The sequence below is a fragment of the Vicia villosa genome, linkage group LG1, assembly GCF_029867415.1.
Source record: "Vicia villosa cultivar HV-30 ecotype Madison, WI linkage group LG1, Vvil1.0, whole genome shotgun sequence".
NCBI classification, from domain to species: Eukaryota; Viridiplantae; Streptophyta; class Magnoliopsida; order Fabales; family Fabaceae; genus Vicia; species Vicia villosa.
Genome location: NC_081180.1, coordinates 75,670,587 through 75,683,958, shown reverse-complemented (window position 1 = coordinate 75,683,958; position 13,372 = coordinate 75,670,587). Strand labels below are relative to the sequence as shown.

At 32.1% G+C, this 13,372-nt stretch overlaps 1 protein-coding gene across 1 annotated transcript; it reads right to left on the bottom strand.

Annotated features, from left to right (window-relative positions):
- Positions 1 to 12,571: 12,571 nt before the first annotated feature.
- LOC131609856 (oligouridylate-binding protein 1C-like) lies at positions 12,572 to 13,147 on the bottom strand. The gene is given in 2 exon segments (XM_058881674.1): positions 12,572 to 12,844; positions 13,004 to 13,147. Coding segments are annotated over 2 exon segments (315 nt in total). The 5' UTR covers positions 13,046 to 13,147.
- Positions 13,148 to 13,372: the final 225 nt, after the last annotated feature.

The following is a 13,372-nucleotide window of genomic DNA, read 5'->3' as shown; positions in this document are numbered from 1 at the left end:
AACAACAATGTCGAAGATGTGATGAGGGTGAAGGATGAACTCAATAAGGAGATCGATATGAAAGATCTGGGAGCTGCATTCAGGATTCTTGGGATTGACATTCGAAGAGATAGAAAGCAATCAAAATTATGCTTATCTCAAGAGGCATACCTACAGAAGATTCTTTACAAGTTTGGTATGTCGAATTCAAAGCCTGTTGTGACTCCGACAAACCCTTAATTCAAGCTGAGTATTGATTAATATCCTAGTACTGATGTCAAAAGAGATTATATGAATAGCATCTCATATTCTAATGTAGTAGGTTCTTTGATGTATGTTATGGTCTGTACTAGACCCGACATAGCATATATAGTAAGTCTTGTAAGCAGGTACATGGCAAATCCTAGAAAGATTCACTGACAACCATTGAAGTGGATTCTAAGGTACATAAATGGGTCTCAAAATATATTCCTAATTTATGGTGGAGTATTGGGTGAAGATAGTATAGCAGTAATCGAAGGATATGTTGACTCTGATTATTTATGATAGAGTCCTAATTTATTGGTTTGTGGGTCTCGAAATAGAGTCATAATTTATGGTAGAGTCCTAATTTATTGGTTTGTGTGGATTCTAAAAAATCTATTTATGGATATATTTTCACTATGTTTGGCACAACAATTAGTTGGAAAGCAACACTTCAGAAGGTTGTTGCTTTATCAACCACTGAGGCGGAGTATATTTCCCTAACTGAAGTTGTGAAAGAAGAATTGTGGCTTGAAGGCTTTGCGAAGGAGCTAAAACTTCAAGGTCGAGGTATCACTGTTAAATACGACAGCCAAAATGCTATACACCTGTCGAAGAACTCAACATATCATGAGCGAACCAAACATATCGATGTGAGGTTGTATTTCGTGAGAGGAGTAATTGAGTGTGGAGAAGTCCAAGTGCTAAAGGTTTCGACAGATCATAATGTTGCTTATATGATCACCAAGACATTGTCGAGTTGCAAGTTTATCCACTATATGCAGTTGATAAAGCAGCACGACGAAAGCTAGTTTGTTCTTTGATGTTATAGAGTTTGATCCAAGGTGGAGATTTGTGAGAATTGGATCGAGCTCTAGTGGGTCGAAGAATAACTTCCCGTTCGACAGGATCTATGCATGAGGTCAAAGTTTGTTCGCATGCTGCTGTCGAAGTAGTGTGTGTTGTAGGCAAAGGTGTTCTAACACGTATTAGTCGAAATGCTAGGCTTGTTAGTCTTTCGAGTTGGGCCTGTTTGTTATGTCTAATTGTTTAAGTTAGCTTGTACCCTAAGTTGGCTTGTAATAGGTATTTGTGAAAAAAGTCCATTAGTTTAATATGTTAGGTTTATTATAAATAACATACAAGTCTCTCACCATTGCATACCGCAAATCATAAATTAGGGTGAGAGGGTTATTTGTTATTCTTGTAACACTTGTAATCTTGATTGAAGAGAAAGTAAAGAATAACAGTTATAACCAATTCCTTGTTGTTCTTCTTGCTTTCCTATTGTGTTCCTTATTATACTCTGTTTGAGGCATCCTTTTCACAACATTCTTGCAGGTTAACGATATTGCTTTTATCGGTGACAACTCTATTGAAGTTATTTTATGGTTGTTCCTGTGGACTATGGAAATACCTGTTGATGGTGATGCTCCTCTTGTTTTTGTAGGTAAACTTAGGGGGTGGAAAATGGATCGTCTGGACCGCCTCGCCTTAAGCCCTCCAAGTGAAATTAGACTTAAAAATTTAGTCTGTCCGGCCAAGGTAACGGGATGGCGAGCGACAAGTTTGCTCGCCTTTGTTTATTTATTTTATAATTTTCTTAATAGATTAATAGGTCTTATACATTTCAATTAGATTTTCCCTTATTTTTAGATTTTTTGTAAAACATCATTTTAACAATTTCTGCTTAAAAAAATTAAGCATCTCGATAGCTATACAATTTGAAACTCCAATATAACCTAGTGCATATCTCATTTTTTCTGATAATTTAGCGAGGATCTCACTGTAAATTGCTTTTCTGACAGATATATCTTCATGCACAATTTGCATTAACCAAACATTCATAATTTAGCACTAACCAAGTCATATGTCTTGATATATTTTCATTAGTGATATATATTATAAAGAACATCAAGTAGGATTATAAATTGTTAGAATTATTGTAAATAAGAAAATTGTATGTACTCCAAGAAATTAGAGAAATTATAATGGTTGTGATCAAGATTCAATATTATTATTATTATTATTATTATTATTATTATTATTATTATTATTATTATTATTATTATTATTATTATTATTATTATTATCCTCTGGTGTCTAATTAAGACAAACATATTAACTCAAATATTTTCTCATTTTTATTTTCTCTAATATGTATTGTGTCTGGATATATTATATGTGTGTATATCATCCAATGTGTAATTGAGAAATGCCGATTAATATAAATGTTTTCTTGTATTCTTTTTCAAACATAAACTTTGTTGTTATGTATTTTACGGTAGATTATTGGTACCATGTCCAACAAATAATAGGAAATTAAGGATTTTATGTGTTATAGTTCCAAAAGCATGTTATAGTTAAAAAAGTCAAGCGGACTAGGCGGATCAACATGTCCCGTTACGTCTTTAGCTAACGAGGTTTTTTTTTTTGGCAAGGCAAGATTAGCGGACCCTAAATCTCAACCCAACCCGTCATTTTTTGTCGGGTGAGCGGGTCACGACCCGTTTTGAAATCCCTAGGTATACTCAACTTTTATTTCTGATTTGTGTTGAAGATTATTGTATTTTTGTGTTATTTGATCACAGATTTGTCTACAATAATTTACACTTAAAATATAATGTCTCAAATTTAATCTTCTGAAATTTGGTATTTTGTAGGCCTCTGTCATACCCCAAAATTTGCCCTCATATATTTACAAACGCCATTTTATTTCGACTAAATGAGTTGGCACAGGTGGTAAGAATTCAAGCGTGAAATGTACAATAGCGCGAGGTTCCGTGTTCGAATCCCACTACTGACGTTTTTATTTGTTACTAATTTAATTTCCGTTTTAAATTACTTTTTCTTAAAATCACAAAAAAATTGTTTTTATATTATTTACAATTAATTTTCATAGTTTTTTCACTTTTCCATAAAAAATAAAAAGATTTTAAATTCTACACCTTTTTTATATTTTAGGTTAGTTTTTTAATTAGTTAAGTATAATCATAAAAAACTCAATTAAGATAATTTCTTTTGTTTGGACTTTTGGTTATTTTTAATTAATTATGGTCTATTAGGGTTAACCTAATTTTGTATATTATAAATAGGAACAAAATCCTGTAAAGAGGAGGATCCTAATTTCCACGTACATACTAATCCTTATCACCAACTTCCCCGTGTTTTTGTCTGCTACCTCTATCCACAACCACACAATTATCAGTCCTTCACAACAACCATACAAAACCTTCTTCTACACTAACAATCTTAACCTTCACTTACACTTACAGCCACTAACGCTTAATTGTCACATATTTGTCTTAACGATGTTTTTCATTTGTAGGAATTGAACACAATATAGAGATGGACACGGTTATCCAACTTGCGCTTCTGCTGTTGCGTTTCCGCTGTATATCTGTTTGAGTTAAATGTTTGCATTCTTTTAACATAAACCTTGACGTGTATTCATCATCATACCATATGTTTATCCTCCATAATTTATATGCAAGCCTGTACACAAATAAATCAAAACAGAAGTACGAAAAAAGAGCTTGGATCGTAAACAAAAAGCATTCAATTTTGTATCTGGCTGTTGTTTTCAATTTTGATTACAGGTTGCCATTACGGAAGAGAAGATCAAGAGACTCTGACGAACATCGATGCAAAACCGCGAGAACTGTGAAGCTTTGACTCAAAACGCAACCTTCGCATACCCGTTTCCGGCCAAGATTAAGGGGGAGTATTGTTGTATTCCTTCTGCAAATTTTTGTGCACTGATTTTGCTGTTATGAATTTGTTGTTGATGGGCCTAGTATAAACTTTGAAATTGAAGTCACTTGATTGTTCTTCATGCTTGGCAAATTTAGATCATGTATTTGTTGTAACAGGTTTTAAAAGAAATAGATGGATTCGAGAACCTGGAAGAAGAATTAGATCAGATCGGAGCAATACTGAATCTCCGCCTTCCAACCCAGCGCCGACACAGCTCTATCAAGAAGCCCTTCGAGCCTCTCCGCAACGACACCGCCTACTATACCATAACAAACTCCACTATGCCACCATTTTTCCGCCCCGACGAAACTGTTATCCAAACTTGTCCTTCTACTCTCCAATGTCACCATGAAACAACAAACTTAACTTCGACGCCGATGAATCTGTCTCCGACTTGTCCATTCAAACTTTCTTCTTAATCAACTATGTGTGTAGTTTGTTTTGTTTTTGCAGGAAAAGAGACAAGAACAGGGAACAAAACTCAGACGACGGCTCGTAGAGACAACCTAAAAGGCATACAGAAGAAGTAGCTTCGAGGATCACCGCGAGCTGATCCACAACTCTCACCGACACAGTCACGCTGCCGCCCAAGCCACCGACGTCCTCCCTCCACCAATGAAGCCGATCGGAACAAACACCAATACCTTCAGTTCCATCAAATCACTACCAGAACAACACCACACTGACGGCATCCACTTTGTTCCGTTCAACGTTCCAACACATCACAAATCGCAACAATTCAGCGAATAACTCAACACTGCGACTACAACAATCGGAACAGACATCTCCATCAATTCACACAGCATCAACACCGAGTCGCAGCCAACCGTCGTACGAACCAAATCGCCCCGCACCAAGCACCTCCCAGACGCTGCCAATCTTCAATAATCCGTCTCCAAGCGCAGCAACCAAATCGCATCCGGTTCAATACAGCTATCAAACATCATTTTCACCGAATTCACAACACCGAGGAACACGATTCAGTATCCGCGATATCATCAAACAGATATGCTTCTAACCATTCAATCGACATCACCTCATCGAAGAAGAAGTATGAGATTACCGCGAGATAGTCGTCGAAGCCGTAGAAATCGATACATTCGAGCTGTTCATCCATTCTCGTGGATATTCGTGAATTCATCCTCAATCTCCTCCACTTGATCTCGCTAATTCCATGTCTAAAGGGCCAGAACGCGCTGCTCCACCATAAACCTCCACCTCAATGAATCAGGTTTTCATTTTCGCGCTCATTTCTTCCTCTGTCATGTAACTACCCCAAAGCCTTGTAATAACTGCCTGCAGGTGTTTATTGTAATAGCGTAGAACTTTTAAATTCCGCCTTTAATTATTTGTTTTTAACTGCGTGGTTAGTAATCTTAGGGAGTGCCAGCCTTGTTTAAAATAAATTAGCTCACTAATTATAAGATAAAATATCCGAATCTAATCACCTGATTGTGCCACACACACACCTTTAGGGTAATTCCTCTTGCTGCTTTGTTGCCTTATTACTGTTGCCTGTTGCCTTAATTTGTGAAAATAGTCAAGTCCTTCGATTCCGATGATGCCTAAAGCAAAGGTTGCCTAAATTGTTTAAATCATCATATGAGATCTAGTCCCTCGAAGTTGCCTCGGTAAAACATGATGATTGTCCCAATTGCTAAGGTATCCTCGCATGTTGCCTTAAATGACTATTATATTCTTCCCTTAGACTACCTGCCCTCTTTATGGCAGGGACAGTTTTATGGTGAACGATAACTCTGATGACCCTTTACATCCAATAAAAGGACTTGCTACCCTCTTATGGTATGGATAGCCCTGAAAAGCTAAAAGAACAAATTTTAAAACTTAGGGTAGTTGCTACTAATTACTTGCTCTAAAATTCAAATTACTTTTCACACCTCCTTTTCAAATCAATTCAAAAAGGCTACGCTTATTCATAAGCTAAAGTCCTTATTCAAAGTATTTTTCTAAACACACACGACACTCTTCAAATAATTCAAACAAACAAGTGAGCTAAGCAATTAAGAGCCCATGGATAACCATGGATGCAAAGGGTGCTTACACATTCCCTTTGCATAACCTACCCCCCGAACTCAATCTCTTTTCAAATAAGGTCTTTCCTGTTCTTTTATGCCTTTCCCAATTGGATAAAATAAAAGTTGGTGGCGACTCTTGCTTACCGCGACATTTCTTTAAAAGTCAGTTCACCGTATTACAACCTCTAAGAAAAAACTCTAAAGAAAAAAAGGTTAGTAAAACTTTGTATAAACTGATACAAACATTTCATAAATCTAAATTTATAATATTACTCAACTTATGTAAACTATAAGTGTTTTTTCCTTTTTGTCTTTAGTTACATGTTTAACATATCTCTTTGACTATACTAATTGTATTACACTTTAGCTGAACTAAAACAGGAGGAGAGTTTTTTGTTGAAAGAAAGGATAAACTTGAAAAATGTATGATACGTAGTTGTTTTCATCGATAATTATCAATCGGTTCACACGTTCTATCTCTGTACTTCAAATTGACAATATTGCATTTGTTAAGATTTGTTAATTAATTAACATTGCTTAAATTTCTCAACTGGAATTGATATTTTTGTGTTTCACTGCTGAAAAAGAGAAAGCCACAAATGAAATATTGAAGATAATGAAGGTAACCTCTCTTATTCTCTTCTACCTTTTTGTTAAATCAGACACTAAATCATTCAATTTTTCACCCAATCAAAACTGAGTGTGATTTTTATTATGTTTTATAAAAACGATGCTAAAGGGAGTAGCTGTTTTTCTCATTCTCTCTATTTCTATTTTGTTGGATACTAATAACTCTCATTCTATTGAGGTGTGTAAGTGTGTTTTCCCCCTTTGGTGTAGTGATAATTATTTTAGTAATATTTTATAATTCTAAGGTTTGATGAAAGAACTATATTAACTAGTTGTCATTCTACATGTACAGAGTATTAATTATTGTGTACAACTACATATTGGTTGTTTTGGAAGAGTAAGCTAATACATGACAACTTAAATGATAATGTTATAGTAATTTGAATTTTTTTTGAATCAATGTGTATAATAGGCAAATTTGCAATTAATTTAGGGTTAATACCTATTTTACCCCCTGCCATATGGGGCGTAGTTGAAAAACCCCCCTGCCAAAAAAAAAGTTTCAAAACATGCCTCATAAAATTTCAAAAGTTTGCATTTGAACCTTTATCACGCCACCTCACTAAAAAGTCTGATGTGGCAATTTTTTTTTAATTTTTTTAATGACATGGTTGGGCTTAGGTGGCATTTTTATTATTTATTATTTTTTTTAATTCCACGTGGCATTTTTATTATTATTTTATTGTTTGGTTTTTAGAATGCTCAAAAAATTGGTCCTAGTGGGTGTTGAACCCAGGACCCAAAGCAAACATGCCCAGCAGCTTTACCACTAGGCTGCGTGTTCCTTTTTGTTATTCATTTGCCTTAGCTAGCTTATAATAATACTGTATTTACGTTAATAGCTTAGTTAATATTTTCATAATTAATTATTGTAAATATTATTAGTTTATAATTACTGTATTAGTTATTAGTTAATGTTATTAATTAATATTACTTAAATTATAAAATAATAATTAATATTTATTATAAACTATTAATTAAGAAATTCATTATAAAATAACAAAATAATATTTGTTTACTAATTAGCGTTAATATTTATATATTTATATAAAATAAAATATATAAATATTAGTTAAATTAGTAAAATAATATTTTTTTACTAATTAACGCTAATTCTTATGCCCACGCATTTTCTCAATTAATTAAACTATATTTTACAATTAGTTAAATTATAAAATAATATTTATATTTAATTTAAATTATCAACAAATATTTAATTTACAATATTTTTATTATTTAATTAATATTTGTTTAATTAATATTAAATTAGAATTATTAATGCTAATATAAATATTAATACTAATAACGTAAATTATAATTTACAATAATATTAATTGTTAATAGTTAAATTATGAAGACTTATTTTTACAATAACAGTAACTATTTGTAAAACAATATCAATTAGTAACTATTAGTAATAATATTTGTTTACAGTTAATTAATAATGCTAATTATTATGAAAACAATATCAATTAGTTAAATTATAAAATAACAATTACTTATTTTTACAATAACAGTAACTATTTGTAAAACAATATCAATTAGTAACTATTAGTAATAATATTTGTTTACAGTTAATTAATAATGCTAATTATTATGAAAACAATATCAATTAGTTAAATTATAAAATAATAATTAATATTTAGTTTAATTTAGTTTATATTTTATAATTTAATTAACATTAGAAATTTAGTTTAATGTTAGAAATTAACTATTAAAGTTATTAACATTATAGAGTAATATTATAACTATGCTAAGGTAAATATTGAACAAAGAGAGACAAGCAGCCTAGTGGTAAAGCTGCTGGGCATGTTTGCTTTGGGTCCTGGGTTCAACACCCATTAGGAACAATTTTTTGAGCATTCATATTAAACATTCTTAAAACCAAACAATAAAATAATATTAAAAATGCCACGTGGAATTAAAAAAAATAATAAATAATAAAAATGCCACCTAAGCCCAACCATGTCATTAAAAATAATTAAAAAAATTAAAAAAAAATTGCCACATCAGACTTTTTAGTGAGGTGGCGTGATAAAGGTTCAAATGCAAACTTTTGAAATTTTATGAGGCATGTTTTGAAACTTTTTTTTTGGCAGGGGGATTTTTCAACTACGCCCCATATGGCAGGGGGTAAAATAGGTATTAACCCATTAATTTATGTAGTGAATAGTTTTTCAAACACAAGTTTAATATGTGGTGATTAGTTTATATATTAAATCAGTAATATATAATGGCCAAAGTTGCATATTACGGACTCTACAATAAATTAGTAAGTATTAAATCAATATTAAATAAATTTAAATATTTTTGGGCTTAAATATTAGATCAATCCAATAACCCGAAGTACCCTCCATAATAACCCGAACATGCGTAAACCAAACCCGTCTAAATTGAATATAAAATTGGGCAAAAATGGGTATATTATTGCTACCCGCGGTTTGGGTTAGGTGGAGGTCTTGGGTCCGAACCCGTCAACCCAACCCGTTGTCCAACCCTACATATGATATATGACCGAGCTAAAACAACTAGCATGAAAGCCTTAAAGGACAAATGAAATGAAAAAAAATAGGGCAAAATTAGGCATTAGTTGATAAATAATTGCTCAACAAATAGCACGAAGTAGACAACCATAAAACCCATACAAGTAGCTTAAATTTGATGTCTCTACTCCATCCCTTCGACAATGTATAAGAACTGATACAATAATTTATTGTGGATTTGATCCATGGAAAAATAAAATTTTCTTCATATTAGACTCATATTTAGTGCTTGTAATTTACTGCCAATCAAAGGAATTTAACACTCCACTTTATCCAACAATGGTTACAAATATATACATTATGGTTAATTTTGGATAAAATTACACCAAAATTCAGGTTTTATAGTACCACTTGTACATTCCCCTAGTGCTACACTTGAATTAGATGACAATAAGGAACTAGAAACAAGGGTGTCATTTCAGAGAGATCATTTAGTGTAAAGAACTATAAAAAAGGGTGAAAATTCATATGTCCTAATTCTTATCTTGGAAAAAATCCAAAAAAAAAAACTCTAACAAGAATGATAATTAAAAAAGTTTGTACAAACATTTAAAGTAATCTTCTTCACTAAATAGAACATCAAATTGGTGACAACTGATAACAATACAAAGAAACTACACTCATATCCAATTCTATAAACCACCCCCATTTATTCACCATCCATACATTAGCAAACAATCCACTAAGCTCACAAACAGCCACCCCTGTTCTAAATGTAAAACTAACTCATATTTTGGTTTGTAATTCTTAGTTAACATGCAAATCCAAACTCTGATGAAGAATTCATGAAAGACAAACACGAGATGGATGACCGAGTCGAAAAGAAATCCACCATACAATTTAGTTATCCTGTCAACTCCATCTTTCTTCAATTCATCTCATATTCCTTTTCATGACTACTTCCATCTACTGAACTCTCAAGATTTTTCTGATCGCAACTTAATTCCACCCATGTGTTTAAATTAACTTAACCTACTCGTGATTCTTCTTATTCAACCCGTGAAATCACCCTCAATCAAGCCGCATTTTAAGCTAGTGAGATATAGCAAAATCCCTATTGTGTTCATTCCATTAATAATGACATTGACCCTACCCTTTTAAGAAAAACTTGAGCAATTTTTTAGGGCTTTAAAACACATAACACAGGGTATAATGCATACTTCTATATTGTTGAACAATTTTTTATTCTACTCTAAAACAACATATCCAACCACTCCTAAAATACAATTTCCTAAAAATTACTCAACACAAAAATGCTCTTTATTATCATTTTAGCATGTAGATTCTACTAAATCTAAAAATCTAAATCCAATTTCACATATATATAAATTAGGCAGACCCAATTCATTTCAAATTAGATTAATTCAAGAAAGTTTTAAACAAATAATTGAGTTGACAAAAATGATTAAAAAAAAAAAAGAAAAACTATTTAAATTTATAAATCAGCATTAGTAAAAATATTCATGTGAATTCTATTAGATCTAAACTTAAATATTATATATACCGTAGAATCTATTGGTATCAAATTATATTAAACAGATCCATTTTATTTTAAAGTGTAATGCTAACGAGTGCCTAAGAGATTAAAAAGGCAAGTTAAACATTGTTTAATAAAGTAAAAAGATATGTTTTTACCCAAAATATATGTATTAAATGCATTGAAAATATAAATAACTAGTGTCTTACCCGTGCGTTCGCACGGGTATCCGTCGTTTTCGCGCATTGTGATTGAGGGAAATAAAAGATGATAGGGAAAATGTTATTTCGTTCAATATAGATATTATTGTAGAAGTAAATGTCCTAAAAACAAATGTGTAAAATATAGAAATTTCTTTTCAATAGGTTGGGCCAAAGTTTAGGATATATTGATTAATAAACATTATTTTCCCCTTAATATTCAATATTTCGACCAGTAACTTCGTGTTCTCGTTAATATTCAATATTTCATATTGATTAATAAACATTATTTTCCCTTTAATATTCAATACTTCGATCAGTAATTTCATGTTCCCGTTAATATTCAATATTTCGATCAGTAACTTCATGTTCCCGTTAATATTAAATATTTTGATCAGTAACTCATGTTCTCGTTAATATTGAATATTATATTCAGTAACTTCATGTTCCCGTTAATAGTCAATATTTTGATCAGTAACTTCATGTTCCCGATAATATTCATTATTTTGATCAGTAACTCTGTATTGCCGTTAATATTCCGAATTTGTTCCCGTTAATATTTAATATTTTGATCAGTAACTTCACATTCCCGTTAATATTCATTATTTTAATCCGTAAGTCCGTGTTCCCTTTAATATTAATTATTTTGATCAATAACTTTGTGTTCCTGTTAATCTTTCAAATTTGTTTCCGTTAATATTCAAAAAAAACTATTAGTAAAAGATATCAGTAAAAGATTAAATTTGGGTTAAAATTGAAAAAGTTATAAAAAATTACATACATAAGAGTCATGACACTGTAATAGATTAATAATCAATAAATGCAATATGCAATGATGTTTAAAATTACATCTCTATCAGTTTTCTAAATAGTTTAAACATACCCAAACTAAATAATTGAAAGACCATCTTATAATATTTTTCTACATCTAGTCAAACCAAGCAAGAATGAGTATGTCACAATGCTTTATTGGAAGGGTACATTGTTATGAACTGATTTTCATGCATTGCTAATATATGTTAACTAATTATTTTCTTGGAAAAATTGGTAACAACTTTTATGTCCTTGTCCCAATAGGGTGAATGTATGGGACAGATTGAAGAGATAAGATATTTGTGGTGCAACTTCGTTGTTGTATACCTCATATGCCGGATGAAGCTTTAATGTTGGTCTAATGTTAGAAATTTGATCAGTTTCCTCACACACACGAAATTGAAAAACACATGTTTGTCTTGACAAATAATTTGAAGATATATTATCGTGAAAGTGGTATTATCAAGAGAGAAAAAGTAATACTATTGGTCGTTAGATTCAAAAACAAAATAATTCAATTCAATTCATCAACCATGAGTATCTATTAACTGATAACATTAGTTTAACATTTGCAACCATTTTGTTAAAGTGGAGATGATCCATTAACAATTGAAACTACTCTCTGATTATAATCCAATTCCTAAATAACCAGAACTGAAATAACGGATAAAAGACAATTATTTCACCTAACTAAATAAAACATGCGGTCTTATTACAAACAAATACATGATCTGAAATGAAATCAACACTTAAATTAAATGCCTTGCTGAAGCATTGCAATTTGCCCAGACTCTTATTGGAAGACCGTAAAGCTGGATAAAACCAGCAACATCACCTTGATCATATATACCATTGACCAATGCATGCAGATAGATAGAGATAGCTTATTATATTTTACTGGTAGTACATCATTTGTTGTGCAACAGCTACATTTTGGAACCCGCCGTCATATATCGCCTGGCTTGCTCCAATTGTGGCCTACTAAAGAGGATGTTGCGCTTGGGGATGCATCAATGCATCATGGACACCACCCATCTTGCTCATTGCTATCTTCCTCTCGTAGGTCAGAATATCAGTTGCGGAAAGACTTGGCAAAGGTGCAGCAGTAGGTGGAGGAAAAGGATTTGAAGCAGTTCTAGTTGTAGTCGGCTTGCTCCCCCAATAGCACTGTATTTAAACACAAACAATATCAGAGGCAATAAGAATGGTGCAAATTATATTCATGAATAATAAATAATTAGTAGAGATACAAACTAATTGCAATTCCTTATAATTCATTGAGCACATGTTATAAAAGCATGTCAATTGCCAATGTGGAAAACTCACCTTAATTAGTTTTCTGCAGAGATAAGACTGGGCATTTCCCATCTTAATTGCCAGAGTTGTTTCCGCGTGAGTACTAAACCTCACAAACCCAAATTCTTTATCACGCTGGACAGGAACCTCCTCTATCACACCAGCCCTAAGGGTATAGAAATGACGATGGAGATCAAGTTGTGTTGCCTCTAGAATCAACAAAAGGTCATAACGATTAAAATGAGAACATCAATTTCCACAAATTTCAAAGATACAACTCACGAGTAAACATCACATATATCAAAATCAAAAGGCAGAAACTTAAAACAAAATCTGCATCTCTACCATAATGCCCAAAACAGAAACGCAAAATAAAACAATAAGCTAAAACTGGTGAGT